A 15,267-nucleotide genomic window follows, 5' to 3' on the forward strand; every position below is an offset into this window, starting at 1 on the left:
GTTGATTTCACATTTCTAAACTTAGTCATTCAATCGTGTAGACAGCCCTCTGTTCCATCAACAGTGCGGTGTGTTTAAACACACATTCCTATTAATCGGCGATAAAACAAATAACTCATATCCTTTCTTAAACTATAAAATATTTTATTCCTAATTATGCCATCAGATACTGTATTGACAGATATCAGATAGCTATCGTAAGTAATGAATTTCACAAATGCGGCTGTAAAGAAAGCTTTTGCTATCAAAGATTGGAACGATTTTTATTCCTCCAATGATTTTTTCTCTCTTTTTCCCTCTCTTTCTTTGTCTCTCTCTCTCTCTCTGATTAGGCCTTAATGCCAATAAAAGATTGTTTGATCCATCTATAGCAGCTCATTAAGGTTGTCCAGTCTGTGAAAAACCTAATATCATTAAAGATGAACAGCATTGTATGTTCAGTTTACATGAGATCGGAAAAGTAATGGTAGGCCATAGACATGGATATATTTGTGAATTGTGCATATTGATTTTTTATAATTTATTTATAAAATTTCGGCAATAATAATAATACTAATAATAATACTAATACTAATAATAATAATAATAGTTTAAATCACTTACATCGCATTTGCCCACTCACCAGTCAGTTCAAACATCAGCGCAACACTACAAATAAATACAGTAACATGGCTGCAAACTACAAAATCAAAAAGTGTAGGAGAGATAGTGTGGAAAGGATTCATTCAACCACTAAAGGTAGTCAAGAAATAGGAGGATCTTCACAGAGACCTGCATAAAGGTGGTCATTAGTGTGCGAGATCCTGCAGGCCAGCTCTTATTTATTCTAAGGTTCACCCCTTTGCGGTGGCATGGCATGCTTACCTGAGTAAAGACTCTCCCCCGCCCCAGTAGACAGATTGGCACAGCCTAATATAAGATTATGGTTTAAATAAACTAAGTAGTTACAGTTGGAGACAGGAACATATTTCTCATATTTATTATATATTATAATAAATACAGAGATATACATATACATATCTATTAAATTTAGTTCATTCCAGCTACTTCCTACTTCTTACAACTGGTCTGCTACTAATGAGTCATCTCATGTCGTGAGCGCAAAAACAAAAAGAAAAGGAAGCACGAGACAAAAACAGCAAATAAACAAAGTTAGCTTTGAAAGACCTCTACAAAGTTGTACACTTTTCCTAATGTTTGCTGTGTATATTACCTTGCTAAACGAACTGTAGTAAGCTTATAAGCTTATAGTTGTCTACTGGGAAAAAAATTAACGATTACAATTAATGCAAGGGACTTGGAAAGGTCTGCCTCGAGACCCATGCTGGCTTTCGGTAGCCCTGTGTCCAGGTTCAGGTCCAAGTCACATCTGCCAATCGTCTTGCCAATGGTCGAAGCATTGCCTGGGGTCTTCTGTGGCTTGCTAACAATCAACAAAGTAGGAGTGCGCTAATTACACTCTATCTTGCCGACGACCCAGAAATTGTTCAACACCGAGGATCTACTTTTTTTTTTTATCTGACTGACATTCGATCCTGTCAGTTGCGTGGGAAGATGATCAGCTTTGAGGGTCGGGAAGAGGAACACTTAATACTGACAGTGAACGACGTTCACATTCTTGCCTCCTCAGTATCTTTTTTGGGGGCAGAAGCTGCTTCCCCACCCACCCAGGTTTCTACTCCACTGCCTTTGGCCTTGAACCCTCTGTCTTGTAGAGAGCGCACCATCATTCTGTCCTGTCCTTTAACCTTTGTACGATCTGTTGTCCTACACCAGAGCAGACGACCAGCAGAGGAGACTAAATAATGTCACCTACTTCAGATCATGTGGTTTCAACTTTTTGTTTCTTTCATAGCAATCTCGAAAATACATGCACACCATATATTCAACACAAATATACAAACATTTATAATATACAAAAGATTTACACCGTAAATATATACACCACACATTACGTACCATACATGGAAGAATAGAAGAGACATACATATAATGAAAACATAACACATTCCATACATAATACCATCCACAAACATGTCATATATTCTATATATATAAATTCATCAAACATACATATACACACATACACACCATACAATGCTCTTGGAGCACACGCTCGCATCCACCTACGCACATACTTGAGTGCAGAGGTCGATACAATTAGTCTGAACACCCTGCTCATGTTGTTGTTTCTCCTTGCCCTGGTGGATGGTAAGAGTGATTAGACTTGCTCGATCGAGTTTTCCAGAAAGTTACAATAACAGTGGTAATCAGGCCAAGAGTCACTAAGGCCAACAACACACCCAAAACGGCGGTCTGCACAGTCGTTGCCCTCATTGCTGATGTCCCGATATCCACATTTTCTGAAACAAATATGGTAAACCAATTAATGCAAGTAAAATGAGTGCATCCGAAATGAATAAATGGAAGCCACAGAACTGAGTCCTTTAATTGAAATGTGTGCATGGATTTACGTCTGCAGACAATTACACAGAAAAAGAAAAATTGCAGGAGTTTCACAGTTTGTATTTTTAAATCTCTTGGTTGATCTTCCACCGAAACCTTAAGTGTAAACTCTCTTCCCTCTTCGCCTTTTTTTTTTTTTCTTTTGCCTGCTGTGAACAAACACTACCTTGGGGTGGTCCTGCCCTGTAGGAAAGAAGCCAGCCTTTTCCGTGCATCGCAGCGTCTGAGCGGAAGAGAAGGCACATGCTGGGACCGGAACTGACGTAGGAGGGCTTGCTTTGAGCACAAAACCTCCCCAACAAGTGAGGATCGGGGTCATCTGCATTACCTGCCAACGCAAAGGGACCCCGTGCACATGCGAGTCAACCTGATGATTGTGATTATGATTGTTGTTCTATATTCTATATTCATGTGTAATCATTGTTTTTAATCTGACCATGAGGTGTGTCGGTCATCCGTGTACTTTATTTCTCCTTTCCTTTTTGTTCTTTCTTTATCAAACAGAGCATCGTAAATGCATGTGTGTGTGCGTACGTTCGCGTGGGGGTGAGTGTATGTAAGCGAGAGAGAGAGAGGGGCAATAGGGATACTACAGAAAGATGACTTCGACAATGGTTTAACTAAATCTCGCACTTTATTTAGGAATGTAATAATATACAAAACCAGTTGGAATTTTTATATTAACTCTGCAAATGTCAACAATTGTTTGTTTTCTCATTCATCGTTCTCACCATATTCATAACACATTTTCGTAAAAGGAAGTTCATGTCCTCACCATCGTAAACTTCCACGAAGTCCAAGCAAGTATAAGTCAAATCAGCATCCAGTACATCGGCGTAGATGATGTCATTGTTATCGTCTGATGTAATGCAGTAATGGCACAAGTAATTGCTGAAGACAAGAAAGTTTCTCTAAAGACCGATGGGCAACAATGGGCGCAAATATTTGTCTTCCCTTTATCCATTCCTTCCTGCTTTTCTTACGTTCGTAACACTCTTTCTCTCTGTCTCTTTCTCTCTCTTTATCTTTCATTATATTATTTCGTTATTTCTTTCTCTCTTCCACCTTGTACCAAATAAAACAGTTCACGTTAGGCAAAGATAACTACAACGACTTTAAACGTTGTAACTATTTGTAGGACTATAGACACTCACACCGGGTAGTAATTCGGGTAGTTTACTGATGTCAAGTTGTTGGCTTCTCTAGTCGCTTTTAACGTGATGACACCCTGGCAGAAAGCGTTGTCTACAAACGACACAACCGAAACATTGTCAGAAAGAGTATAACTAAAATACTGTCAGATACAGCATAACCAAAACATTGTCATAACCAATGCAATGTGATTCCGAAATATTAATTAATCTTTGTGGACATCCTCGTGGTGTGGATATGATGACTAGCAATAATGCAGCGTAAAATGAAGTATCTCATCTCCAATGAACGGGTGAATGAACCTCGTTCGACGAAAAGGAAGCACATACGACCACGCGACAATAAAAATGGAACCATGGGATGCAAATCAGCAACTCTAGAGCAATATTGACTAATTAAAGGTAAAAGTGGAAGTGAAAACATGTCTCTTACCTGGCACTGAGTTGAATTCAGCCCTGACAAACCCGTAGTTGTCTCTATCGTCAGTCCAAATTTCCATCATCACATATCGTGTCCTGCTCGTGATGTAGACGCTGATATGGTTGTCTCCCCCTGAATCGTACAGGAGTGGGCTATCCGTGGAATTTCCTGCGATCAGAATCTACTTGTGATTTCAGACTGTAAAAGTAAGATTAACTACTTCAAAAATATTAATAAACGGCACAAAGACATACAGTAAAAAAAAAAAAAAGCTACGATTACCAGCAGAATATACAAAGCACAAGCCAAATATCAATAATATTAAGGGGAGGTCATTCTGTTTATTGAGCTATAGAAAGTACATATACTTTAAAACCGAGTGGTTGTTAAACTTTCTATATCTCTCTCTCTCACATACACACACTTTATTGCTAAATATTTTCGTGTTTTCCGGTACTGTGTAGAAAACAATTAAAAGTTGATGTTCTACCCTCGTACTTACTGCTTCAACACGCTGAAAGAAAATGTCGCATGCCAACTAGATGATTAGTTGCTATTGGTGAAGTTAGACCCATCCTTTTAAAAACAGTTGTACTCGGCTGACCTATAAATTAACCCCCTACCTTCGACCTTACTCACCATCGTACAGCCTGACGTAATCACCACAAAAATGAAACTGCTCGCACATCTCGCCTGTCACGCGCGCAGTCACGTGATCTGTTTCTCGCTCGCCGCTTACAAGGTAGCGACACCAAGCGTTGCTGGGAAGTTAGAAAAACACAATGAAAACAACTTTAGCTTCGTCGTCTTTCAGCGGTAAACAGTCAAAGTTGCAAGCATGTAGGATGTGACAAGAGATTCTCTCCTCTTCCCGACTAAGAAAGGGACAGAACTCACTTGGCGTACTGCAGGCTGCGACTGACTCCCGATGGAGGCTGTGTGATGACCAACACTTCATCGCTAGGAGCTGTGTCATGTGTCACTCGGCCCTGGCACTCAGGGTTCTCTGCACACACCGTTACAATGTCACCGATGTCAAGACTAATCGTGTCCAAGAGATGTCCCCATGGTGGCGTGATGATCACAAAAACCACGTGCGCGGTTGGGGACCGTTTTAACAGATGTGAAATTTTTCTGTACTTTACATATTTACAGATATTTAGTGATAATCAACTGAGATTTGTACTGACTGCATTTAGGTTCGTTATTTCTAATTTGTCAGCCCACTTCTATAGCAGTTTTATATCTAAATCTGTTTCCTTTATGTAAAACTGCGGAAAAAAAAATGCTAAGCTGCCCATAATTTGAAAATTTAAGAAAACGGCTCATTGTTCCCAAGTATTATAGTGCTTCAAATATTATTTCAATTCCTCTGTCTTTCTTTGCTGTTGTCCTTTAATCAGGAAGAAATTGTGATTAATCTCTCTACATTCCTCTACAAGGAAATTTTCATAGCTTTAAAAAACTGTAAAATTTGCCGTAAATAATATTGTATTATGTGTATAATTCTTTCAAGAGGACTTGGCCTTATCGAATAAAGTATTTGTGTTTGGTATCTCTATTTCTTACACACACATGATATCTGTGCACAAACATTGGAATGCATTCACCTGAACGCAGAGGTACATTCGCATTGACATATTCCCAGAAACACTGACATATTTACATGAGGAGTATCACAACCCTGACCCACGTTTGTTAACACATTGGCACGAACAACACTTCATCATGAAGATGAAATATTGACTAACCCAAGGGAACCACTCTGATGAGGACTTTGGTCAGATTCCAAGCTGGTGAAAGAATGACAGAGTTGGCCTTCAGCCAGTAGACTGTCTGCCCGTCTGCCGTACACCTGGGGTCGTCTTTGGTGATGTTGCCATCAGCATCCTCTGAAAGTGAGCACCAGTCAGTGTTTCTGTTACACTTCGAGGATATTTGTTTCGGTCATTGCCTTCGGGGAAAGCGCGAGCTTCATTCAATCTTTCAAATTGTATTGAAAACTTTTCTAACACAATAATTGAATTCAGGTATGAAATAATCACACATGCTTTGTGCGTCCCCAGCACTGAAGTGGATGCCTCTTGTAGCTGTAAAACTCACCATGAACAACGTCTAAGAAGCTGACGTCACATCCGGCAGGCTGACCGTCAGTCTCGAGAACGTCTACACGTAAGGTCACTCCACGATGATGGGACACAATACGCACTGGACAGTTGTCTCCACTTCAACAAATCAAGAAACGTGTTGCTCAGTTGCTCAGTTGCTCAGTTGCTCAGTCAGCGAGATTACTTTTGCCACGCGGGGGAAGGTGAAGTCTGAACATCTTTCCAAAATTTTAAATGATAAAGACACTTAAGTTTACATACCTTGTGTTCTTTGCAAACGGTAAACCGAGAAATACGGGCAAGTGCTTGACCTCCACGAGTGGGGGTTCAGTGTCGTTGCACATTACTGCACGCCAAGACAAGTATTATTATAACTGTAATTAGGTCTTTATGTTTCAGTTTTCCTTCTATGGTTCTTTAACAATCCTTCTATTATTGAGATGTTTATTTTATCAACACACATGAAGAGATAGAAGGAATGTGTGTCACCTTATAAGATAGAAGTATAGACGTCTGGAACTCACAGGAAGAGGGCCTCGTTCTGACAATGAATCTGAAGGACGACGATGAAGAAGCGGATAACCACCTGAAGACAAGGAACGCATGACTGCCAGGCAGGAAGAAGGAAGAAAACGGTTGAGTCCTGCGCGCACACCATGTGAGCAGTTCCGGGCTAGATGAATCAAGTCCTAAGCAAAACATCAACAAGCAGGAAATGCATATACAACAATAATGATTCCATTGGACTTCAAGATTTATCGACAAAATCCAAAGATAAAAAGGTTTAAAAACGCAAACTGAAAGCATTAGAATACACATGGTTTTATGTATGCAATTATGAAAATATAATTATTTATTTGTGTCGAGTAAGTAGTTTGTTACCTTTATAATAATCACCAATACACCGGAATTAATTCACATGAACAAAGAATAATGAGGATGTTCTTTGGTTGTAATCAATCACAATATTGTTAATAAATTGAAATGCTAAAAAAAGACTGCCTCAAAAGAAAAATTAAAATATGCAGTCTACTAACCATCATAAATAGAAAAATTCCCGGATGAACAATCTAACTCGGAGTAGGTTTCAAGGTCAAGTACCACGTGACGTTTTGAGTCATCTGGCACGAGCCGCCAGCTGCAGGTGCTGGTAATGATATGGTGAAAGGGAGAATCAATATTATTGTTTACTCAAAGCCGTTGTAAATAATACAGGATGTAGGCAGGCAGCTGTCGCTAACTCTTGTCTTGTTTGGCAGTGATAGTAACTATTAATAGGATGGATTCGATAGGTATACCTTTGAGAATAAAAAAATATGTCAACAATCATGTAGCGTACAGAAAACATGAATTTTCACACAGTTTGTGTCAAACGTTAAGCTGAACCAATGTTCCAACACACAAACACAATGCACGCGCATATGTTTATGTAAGCACACGTGCAGTCGTAGCTGCTCACCTGTCCAGGCGCTTTTGGGATGGCGGCTGTACGTCCAGGATGACAGGAATGTTATCTAGTGGGATGGTTCGCACCTTCCCTTCTCTACAACTTGTACTGGCTGTGAATGTCGAGATATTCATTACGCATCATTTGTCAATATTTTTATTTTGCACTTTCATAGGACTATAATAGCCATAACGAAGACACATGACACCGTGAACTAGCAATTAGTTTGTTGGAAACTAAATTTAGTAAACAACACTCGAGTGACGCTCGTTTGTGTACAGAAGAAAGCGCGAATTTTTCCTGTGTGTGCGTGCGCGCGTGCATGAGAAGCAAAGACAACACGTATTTGTGAGTGTATTTGTCTCGTGCGTGGGGAGTGGGGCGAAGGGAAAATGTGTCCTGCGTGGGTCGTTGGCTAAACGGTCGTGCAGTCGACCACATGTGTCCGACTCACACAGCGTCACGAGGGAGTACTTAAGGGCGAATCCCCGGTAGCGCAGTTGGCGGTTGGCGATGAAGACAACCAGAACCCGACTTCCAGTAGACACACCCACAGTCTTGTCCCGTCCACACCAAGTGTGCAATACAGCCGACTCTTCCCCCGGCCCTGCGGCAGGAAATCACGTGACTCTATCCCGCATGCTTTGAGAATAAACATATACACTGTACAGTCCAGTAGATCTTTTACTCTGTTTATTTCAAATCATTTTTAGATTGTTTACATGCAGCAGGTATCAGTTGTCAAAAGACACAGTGACCGGGGGCGGGGGGGGAGGGAAGAAGGGACTTAACCACGTTCCACTCTTTTACAGTTCAAGTTACTGTATTTCTAACCGTGAAATCAACGGCTGTAATGAATCTTTCTCATCAGTTCAGTAACGCAGTGACATTATTATCAAAATGGTAACCATGCCAACACCAGCACTAAGAATCTGAGAAAATAAAATAACTTAAAACATGCTAATTCTAAACCTTCCTGCTACATGTGATGCTAGGTCTTCAACTGTAAAATGTACGTCACCATCGTAAGCTGTAATGACGTCATCAGGGCAACCGTCATCTCTGAGTGCGCTGCGGCCCACGTGCATCTCCAAGGGAAGTAACTGCACCACTTTGCCCGCAAGTTTCGATGTCAGCAGCCATCGACACTGTTGTGAGCTGCATCAGTGAAGACTGTTGAAAACTAGCCACCACTTTCTCTTTCTTTCTACCTCCACATTCCTTTCCTTCTCTCTCTCTCTTCCTTTCTCTCGGAGCTCGGTTGCTCGTTCTGTGTGCATGTTCGGATAATTTAATTTTGTGTGTGGGTGGGTGAGCGTGGTTGAACAGTAAGTTTCAATGCTCTTATTACTTAGATGATTACGCTTACTTGTAACGGTTGCACAACAAGTAATATTTACTTCTGATAATCCTCTGGGTAGCCCGGAGAATAAAGAACGCCTCCAGATGAGGTCACATCGATTTCGACCACGTGATCTGAACACCGCTGATCTGAAAACGAGTAAAGAAGTGAAACTCTGTTTTATTTCACATCAGACAAACAGACAGACATGCAGAAGCATTAAGAATGAATGAACGAACGGAGGAATGAACGGACCGATTATTTAAAAGACAGAAAGTCCTGTGAAGAGGCTCCCTTTGTGATTTTATTTTTGGACTTTTCGACAATACAAGCAAGAAACACTATCGCTGTGATCCCTGAATGTTGGCAAAGGTTAGGCAGAAAAATATGCACCGAAATGAGACACCATTGTGCCAAAGCAGTAACCTCCGTTAGACGACTAGAAGAAGTTATCAGCACATAAAACACAAAGCACAGACACACGAAAAAAACAAGCAGAGTGTGCAAGAAGTAAACGAAGTTGACAATGTTTTCACCAAGGCATCGCATCAGCCCATCTGTTTTAGCTAGAATGTCTGGCATCACTGACTGAGACCCACCCCGAATGTTCCCCTCCCCCTACCCCAATTTCTCTGCTGTGTAAGCATTTCCGCTTCCTTCACTGAGTATTCTCGTCTCACCTTGCTTATGCGTTTGTTCATCTGGTAGTCAACTTTCATGCAAAGTGTTCTTGGCTCTGAGATTGGGTGTGGCGCATAAATGTGATACTTGGATGATGCATAAATAAACTGAGAAAATGAGAGAGGGGCTGAGTGAGAAAGAAAGATGTATGAAATGGAGCAAAGACTGGTTAGAGAGAGAATGAAAATAAGCGAGACGACCCGAAAGTAGGGAACGTGCATGACTGCGCCAGCCTCGAGAAACAGCATCAGCCGAACACTAATTTCTTTCTCTTTTCTTGTCGGAGAAGAAAAACATGACATCGAGTCGACTGCCAGTTCGTGCGCCTACTTGAAGAGTGCCTCGTTTCTAAAACTTGTCAAAAAAGAAAACAAGCAAGAAATTTTACGAGCTCTGCCAAGGACAACAGTTATGCCCCACGCGTGCTTTTGGGACTGAGCTGGCAGGAATGTCTCACTGAAAAAGGTTCGTCGATGAAGAAAGAGGAGTGGAGGAAGGCGTAGGGATCACGACTTTTCACGAAAACTTTTCAGTATTTCTGGTGTCATGACAGGACACATTGAAAACATGCAGCTCGAAATCTCGTGAAGTCTTACTCGTTGAATTACTTTTGGCATCGAGACAATTATGCATTTGTTCATGATTCGCTTTTTTATCTCCCTTTCATCTCTTCGCGTTCCATACTTTTTTTTTTTTTTTTTTTGCTCTCATTGACTCTTTTCTTTGTTTGCTTACACCGTATAGTTGAGTATGAGTTTGGCTGGCTCAGTTGCTGGATAACCGCTAAAATTAGTAGTTTTATTTCGGTCCACCGGAACATTTGTTTTGTTTCCCTAGTGATTAGAGCAACGACGATGGAACCCAAAGCCGCGCATACTAGTGTGACTTCCGTTAACCAAGGAGCTAGTGCCCCTGTAGGGATAGGATAGCAGGGCATCGAGGGAGATGAGTTGGAAGAATCTCACTTCCCATCAACGGTATGGCCAGGAGATTACCTTCACCTTTTCTTCATCGCGTCACCTTGCATAGTATACTCTCCCCTTGGCATTCTCTCCCCTTGGCATAGAAATTCTCAATGCACTGATGGACACGCATAATTCCCATCGGAAATATTAACAGATTTTAGGCATAGAAAGTAAATTAAACACAAGGGAAATGTGTTTGCTGATGGTTTGGTGTTCCTTTTTTTTTTTTCTTACAGGGATGAAGACGGCGTGCATACTGCTACTAAAGTAGAATATTTTTTGACAGGTATAAATAATCCTGCTGTTTACCATTAAACTCTGACTAATGTAGCTGGATTTTAAAATGTTACACACTGGTGAGAAAAAAATTGTGGAAGAGATGCCAAGAAGGCAGGTAAGCGAGTTAGCGAATTTTAAGAATGCTTCGCTGCCGGTGCTAACATTACGAGCATCTGAAATTAGTTTATTCCTTGTTACTCCTCGAGGAGCATAGGGCCGCAGAACACCTGAAATATCTGCTTCACATTTTCGTATTAAGTATATTTTATAAGCAATAATATAAGCACACCTTTATGCATAAGTGTGTGCGTGCAAATCATTAGCTAAATCATCGAGAAGAGGGACATGAGCAAAGTTTTTAGCAAATAATTCAAGTCTAACAAGCCGTACAATAAAAACCTGTGCAAACCTGTGGGAAAACGCTGGATTTTTTTTTTTTTTTTTTTTTTTTTTAATCAAGCAACAACAGCAGATCGGCACAAAAAGACTTGTCGATATCCTGTTTTTCAGTTCCGAGCTGTTGCGCTGCCTTTACGGTTGTAATTATTATGCACTATTTTTACATATCGCTGATCTCACCAATGCCAGTGAACGCGTGTGTGTTAACCATGTCAGCTGCTTTTTCTATTTATTTATTCCATATTTATAAACAGGATGCCGTTGGACGCATGATGATATGTCGGTTTCTTTAGTGGTGGATACTCGTGAAAGTAATTTAGAATATAACAGCCATGTAAGCAAATTGAAAGCTTCCCCTGACCCAAAGGTTGGCTGTATCTATGGAAACGGGTAGGTCAGTACAGCCCTGTGGCTGGTGGGATTGAGCGTCGGTACATAAATAAAATAATGTAAAATAGAAGTAAAAGCACATTACAAACAATACAGATAACTATAATAACACAAACAAAAAGAAAAATTGTCAGCATAGAATATAGGATCAGTGCAACATCGGGATCCAGCAACCGGTGCAAACGTCTATCGGCATCCCTCCAGGACTCCAGACCGAAATGGACAAAGTAGGGATGAAGGGACCTTGACCAGCAATTAGCATCTGCTGCGTCACCGAACAGCGACCTTTTCTCTCCACCACTCATCCCTTTATTCGATATTCCCCATGTTCCATCCCCACCTCATCCCATAATAGGAAACCTCCAGTGACGCCACCATTACAACCGTAACTGCAAACTGAATAGAAGAAGAATGTGCTCAGACTACAAAGACTGTCTGACTGTGACACTCACCTTGGGCGAAGACAGACGACACAAAGGTGATGCAGCAAACGATGCACGCTAGCCTGTACATCGCGGCAACCGTGCAGCGCCGCCTGGCCTCTGGTCCGACGCCGCGCAGCCACCAACAGCAACGGCGACTGATGCTGACTACCGCTGTGTATGCTTGCCTGCCACTGCGTCATCCGCTGATCCCACCTTGCAATTATGTTCTCCTCCGTCCTCCTATCCCCCCTATCCCTCCTCTCCTCTCGGTCTATTTTCTGTGCTGTCCTACTTTCCTACTTCACCTTAGCGCTTCGTGCTTGATGTACTCCTCCGACAGTGCTCAGCACGTGTCACGGCTCAAAGAGCATCGCCACATTCCTGAGCACATTACACATTACTCGGTATCATCTACCCCAGAGTTGTAAACGTATTTATGCAGATGGAATTAAGGGTAAGAGTGGAGACTCTCCATCGGTTTCCTGTCTAAAACTGTTTAGAAATCAACTGGTTGTTCCTAAACCATGCTTGCTCCTCACCACCCACTCCACCTCCCCCATAAAAAAAAAAAACCTCTGCTACAAATGGCGTTCACTAACCACTCCACTTCTAAATTGACCACTTCTACTGGAGTATAGAAAATTTTAGTAGCCTTGCTACTGAAAAATGGTTACATGAATCTCCACTTTCCGATTGTGCTGAATTCAGTGTAAGCCTTCAGTCATCCACTTCACAATAATTGATAAAAGGTGAGAGAACAAAACCTAAAGCTTTTGCTTTTTCCCTTCAGGCAAGAGATGCGTGAAAACTGTTCTCTTTTTTAATTATAAAGTGGCACAGGAAGCTGTTCGGCTTTGGGATGGGGTGGGCGGGTAAGGCAAACTCACAATTAACGTTCGTAAATCACAAAACAAAGGAGGAATTACACGGTGGTAGCATCACAACACATGCTGCTTTCAGTGTTAAACGACAAAACAACGCTTAGCAAAATAACAAAACTCATTGAAAAATGATTCACCCGATTATCACCATCATATGAAATTAAATTCTTAATTAAATGACACAATTTAACAGACATTCATGCTGTAACCCTGTCCGATGGAGAAAATGACAGCAAAATAAAGCGCCTAACAAGAATCTTCTGATAAGTTTCATAATGTTAGTCTCTCTCAAATAAAAATTAACAAATGTTAAGACAATTTTTAATAAAAAGCCGATTCAAATGCAATCACCTCAAAATTATTCAAATTCGATGTCATGAACCAGTGGCCTCAAGGCCAGAAAAAGAGGGCCAAAGCTAGTAATAAAAACAATAGAGAGGGGCAGCGTTCGCCCTGGGGCGATACCAGGCTTTGAGTTGTAGATAGGTCATAGGTATCCCCAGTATAGGGCAGGGGGTGTGGTCACTTTAGTCAAAGATCGATAGCCTCAAGGCAAGTTAGATGTAATTCAGAGGGGTCACGTGGTCCAGTAGTATAGGCTAGGACAGAGCTGTAGTCGAGGCTTTTTCTCGTGTTCCAGCAAAGACGTCGCTGAGTGATTTTCAGTCGCAGGCAGCAGGTCTGAGACAGGTAAGCTGTTCCGCTTAGAACGTATCACTACCTGCTGGCACTTGCGGTCTGGTTGTAGAGAGAAGAGAGAGTGTGGTGCAGATAAGAGACTGGTTCTCCCAAACGACAAGAGAAGAAGTCAACTGTGCTCCGGCAGCAAGAAGTGCAAGGTAGCGGCTGGTAGACCCCCACCGTGCAGTGGCGTAGGAAGATGTTCGGCGTTGGGGGGGCAAACTCCCTGCTGACAGTGAACGGCGTTCGCACTCGCACAGTTCGTAAAAAAGGATGGAGGGGGGGGGGGTACTGCACGCACGCACGATCTGATCGTCAGAGGTGTTAGAGCCTCCACTTGCCTCAGGGCCCGCTTTTGTGACGGTGATGACCGTCTCCTCTCTACGTTCCCCTACCTTTCTTCAGTTCTTTGCTCTTTGTGAGGAATTACGTCTCAAATATTGGGGGGGCAAAAGGATATTCCTGCCCCCCCTGTATTTTCCTTGGAGGGGCGGCTGCCCCCGCTGCCCCCCTGGTTCCTACGCCACTGCCGTGCAACCGGTACAGTTGTGGTCATCTTCGGAGAACAGCAGACAAGTTACCGCGGCTGTGTAGAATCGTCGCTGCAGTCCACTGCCGGGGGCAACTGTTGCGGAGTAGCGGCAGGAAATCTTCGAGAAGGCAAGGTGTTTGCCGTCAGTTGTTCTCATCTCCTAGTAACCGAGGGCAAGGTAGTCGAGCGGTACGTGCTACCATGCAGTCCAAGCGCAAGGGAATAGTTCGTCTTCCGGGGGGCTTATCAAATTCCGAGAGTGTGAACTGTAGGCCACTCGACCGGACCGTGTGTCCGGACGCATGTACTGATATTGACCTAGTTATCTTCTAAATCCTTTATTCTGTAACTCTGATTTCATATCAACCTAATTTTGTTTTCTTGTTTAAAAGTTTATAATAATTGTATATATTGTACAACTGTTCTAATTGTCGGTTGTGTTTGCACACGCAGGTGTGTTTGTCAGTGTGTACGGGTGCGGACGTGCGAACAGGCGGGTAAATGGGTATTAGAGGGTGAAAGTCGGGTTAGCGAGCCAGCTGAAGTGACCCCTTTCTCCTCGGGCGAGTTAGGTTCATCCTTCTCCCCGGCTCGTTCGTCACACTTGACTTGTCCTATATACATAATATACATTGCATTCTAAGATTATATATTATAATATTCTATACATAATATATTAAATGTTTCAAAACGTGTCATGACATAATATTTCCTATGTGACAAAGATTGACGTGAATCTGACTTGAAAAAGATTTCATGAAATAAAAATTTGAATCGAGGGTAAGGGCGCGGGAATGTATAACTGACGTTGCAGAAAATATCAACACGACCCATGGGTCAGACAGGAACCCCGGTGTAAGCTGGAGGGTTTTCCTGGTGTTGGTTTTTGAAATCTTTGTGAACGACTCACCTCTACACTTTGCGTGAGTGGCACTATACCCAATAATGCAGCAGTTTGCAACATTCTTTTATTCTCTGATGTTTACGAAGCTTCACGGCTCAGAAATGTTCAACGCCATCCCGACCTTGAGGGCAGCGCGGGTGGCCTTGACCCCGAGGAAATGCCCTTAAAAATAGAAACAAGGGACACAACTGCTTT

General features: G+C 42.0%; 1 protein-coding gene across 2 annotated transcripts; it reads right to left on the reverse strand.

Moving 5' to 3' along the window:
• Positions 1-127: 127 nt before the first annotated feature.
• LOC112561197 (cubilin-like) lies at positions 128-12,375 on the reverse strand. 2 transcript variants are annotated; one of them, XM_025233526.1, is made up of 17 exons: positions 12,102-12,375; positions 8,994-9,084; positions 8,615-8,751; positions 8,048-8,200; positions 7,606-7,705; positions 7,184-7,293; positions 6,671-6,835; positions 6,408-6,492; positions 6,142-6,263; positions 5,790-5,930; positions 4,936-5,044; positions 4,678-4,799; positions 4,051-4,206; positions 3,621-3,711; positions 3,242-3,357; positions 2,633-2,794; positions 128-2,363 (listed from the first exon to the last, which is right to left on the reverse strand). In XM_025233526.1, the coding sequence occupies exons 1-17, from the start codon at positions 12,160-12,162 to the stop codon at positions 2,179-2,181; spliced, it is 2,106 nt and encodes a 701-aa protein (XP_025089311.1). In that variant the 5' UTR covers positions 12,163-12,375; the 3' UTR covers positions 128-2,178. The 2 variants fall into 2 exon arrangements, with proteins under 2 accessions (XP_025089311.1, XP_025089312.1); XM_025233527.1 differs by lacking the exon at positions 12,102-12,375 and having other exon boundaries at positions 8,615-8,766; positions 8,994-9,079.
• Positions 12,376-15,267: the final 2,892 nt, after the last annotated feature.

This window comes from Pomacea canaliculata, linkage group LG4, assembly GCF_003073045.1.
Source record: "Pomacea canaliculata isolate SZHN2017 linkage group LG4, ASM307304v1, whole genome shotgun sequence".
Lineage (NCBI taxonomy): Eukaryota > Metazoa > Mollusca > Gastropoda > Architaenioglossa > Ampullariidae > Pomacea > Pomacea canaliculata.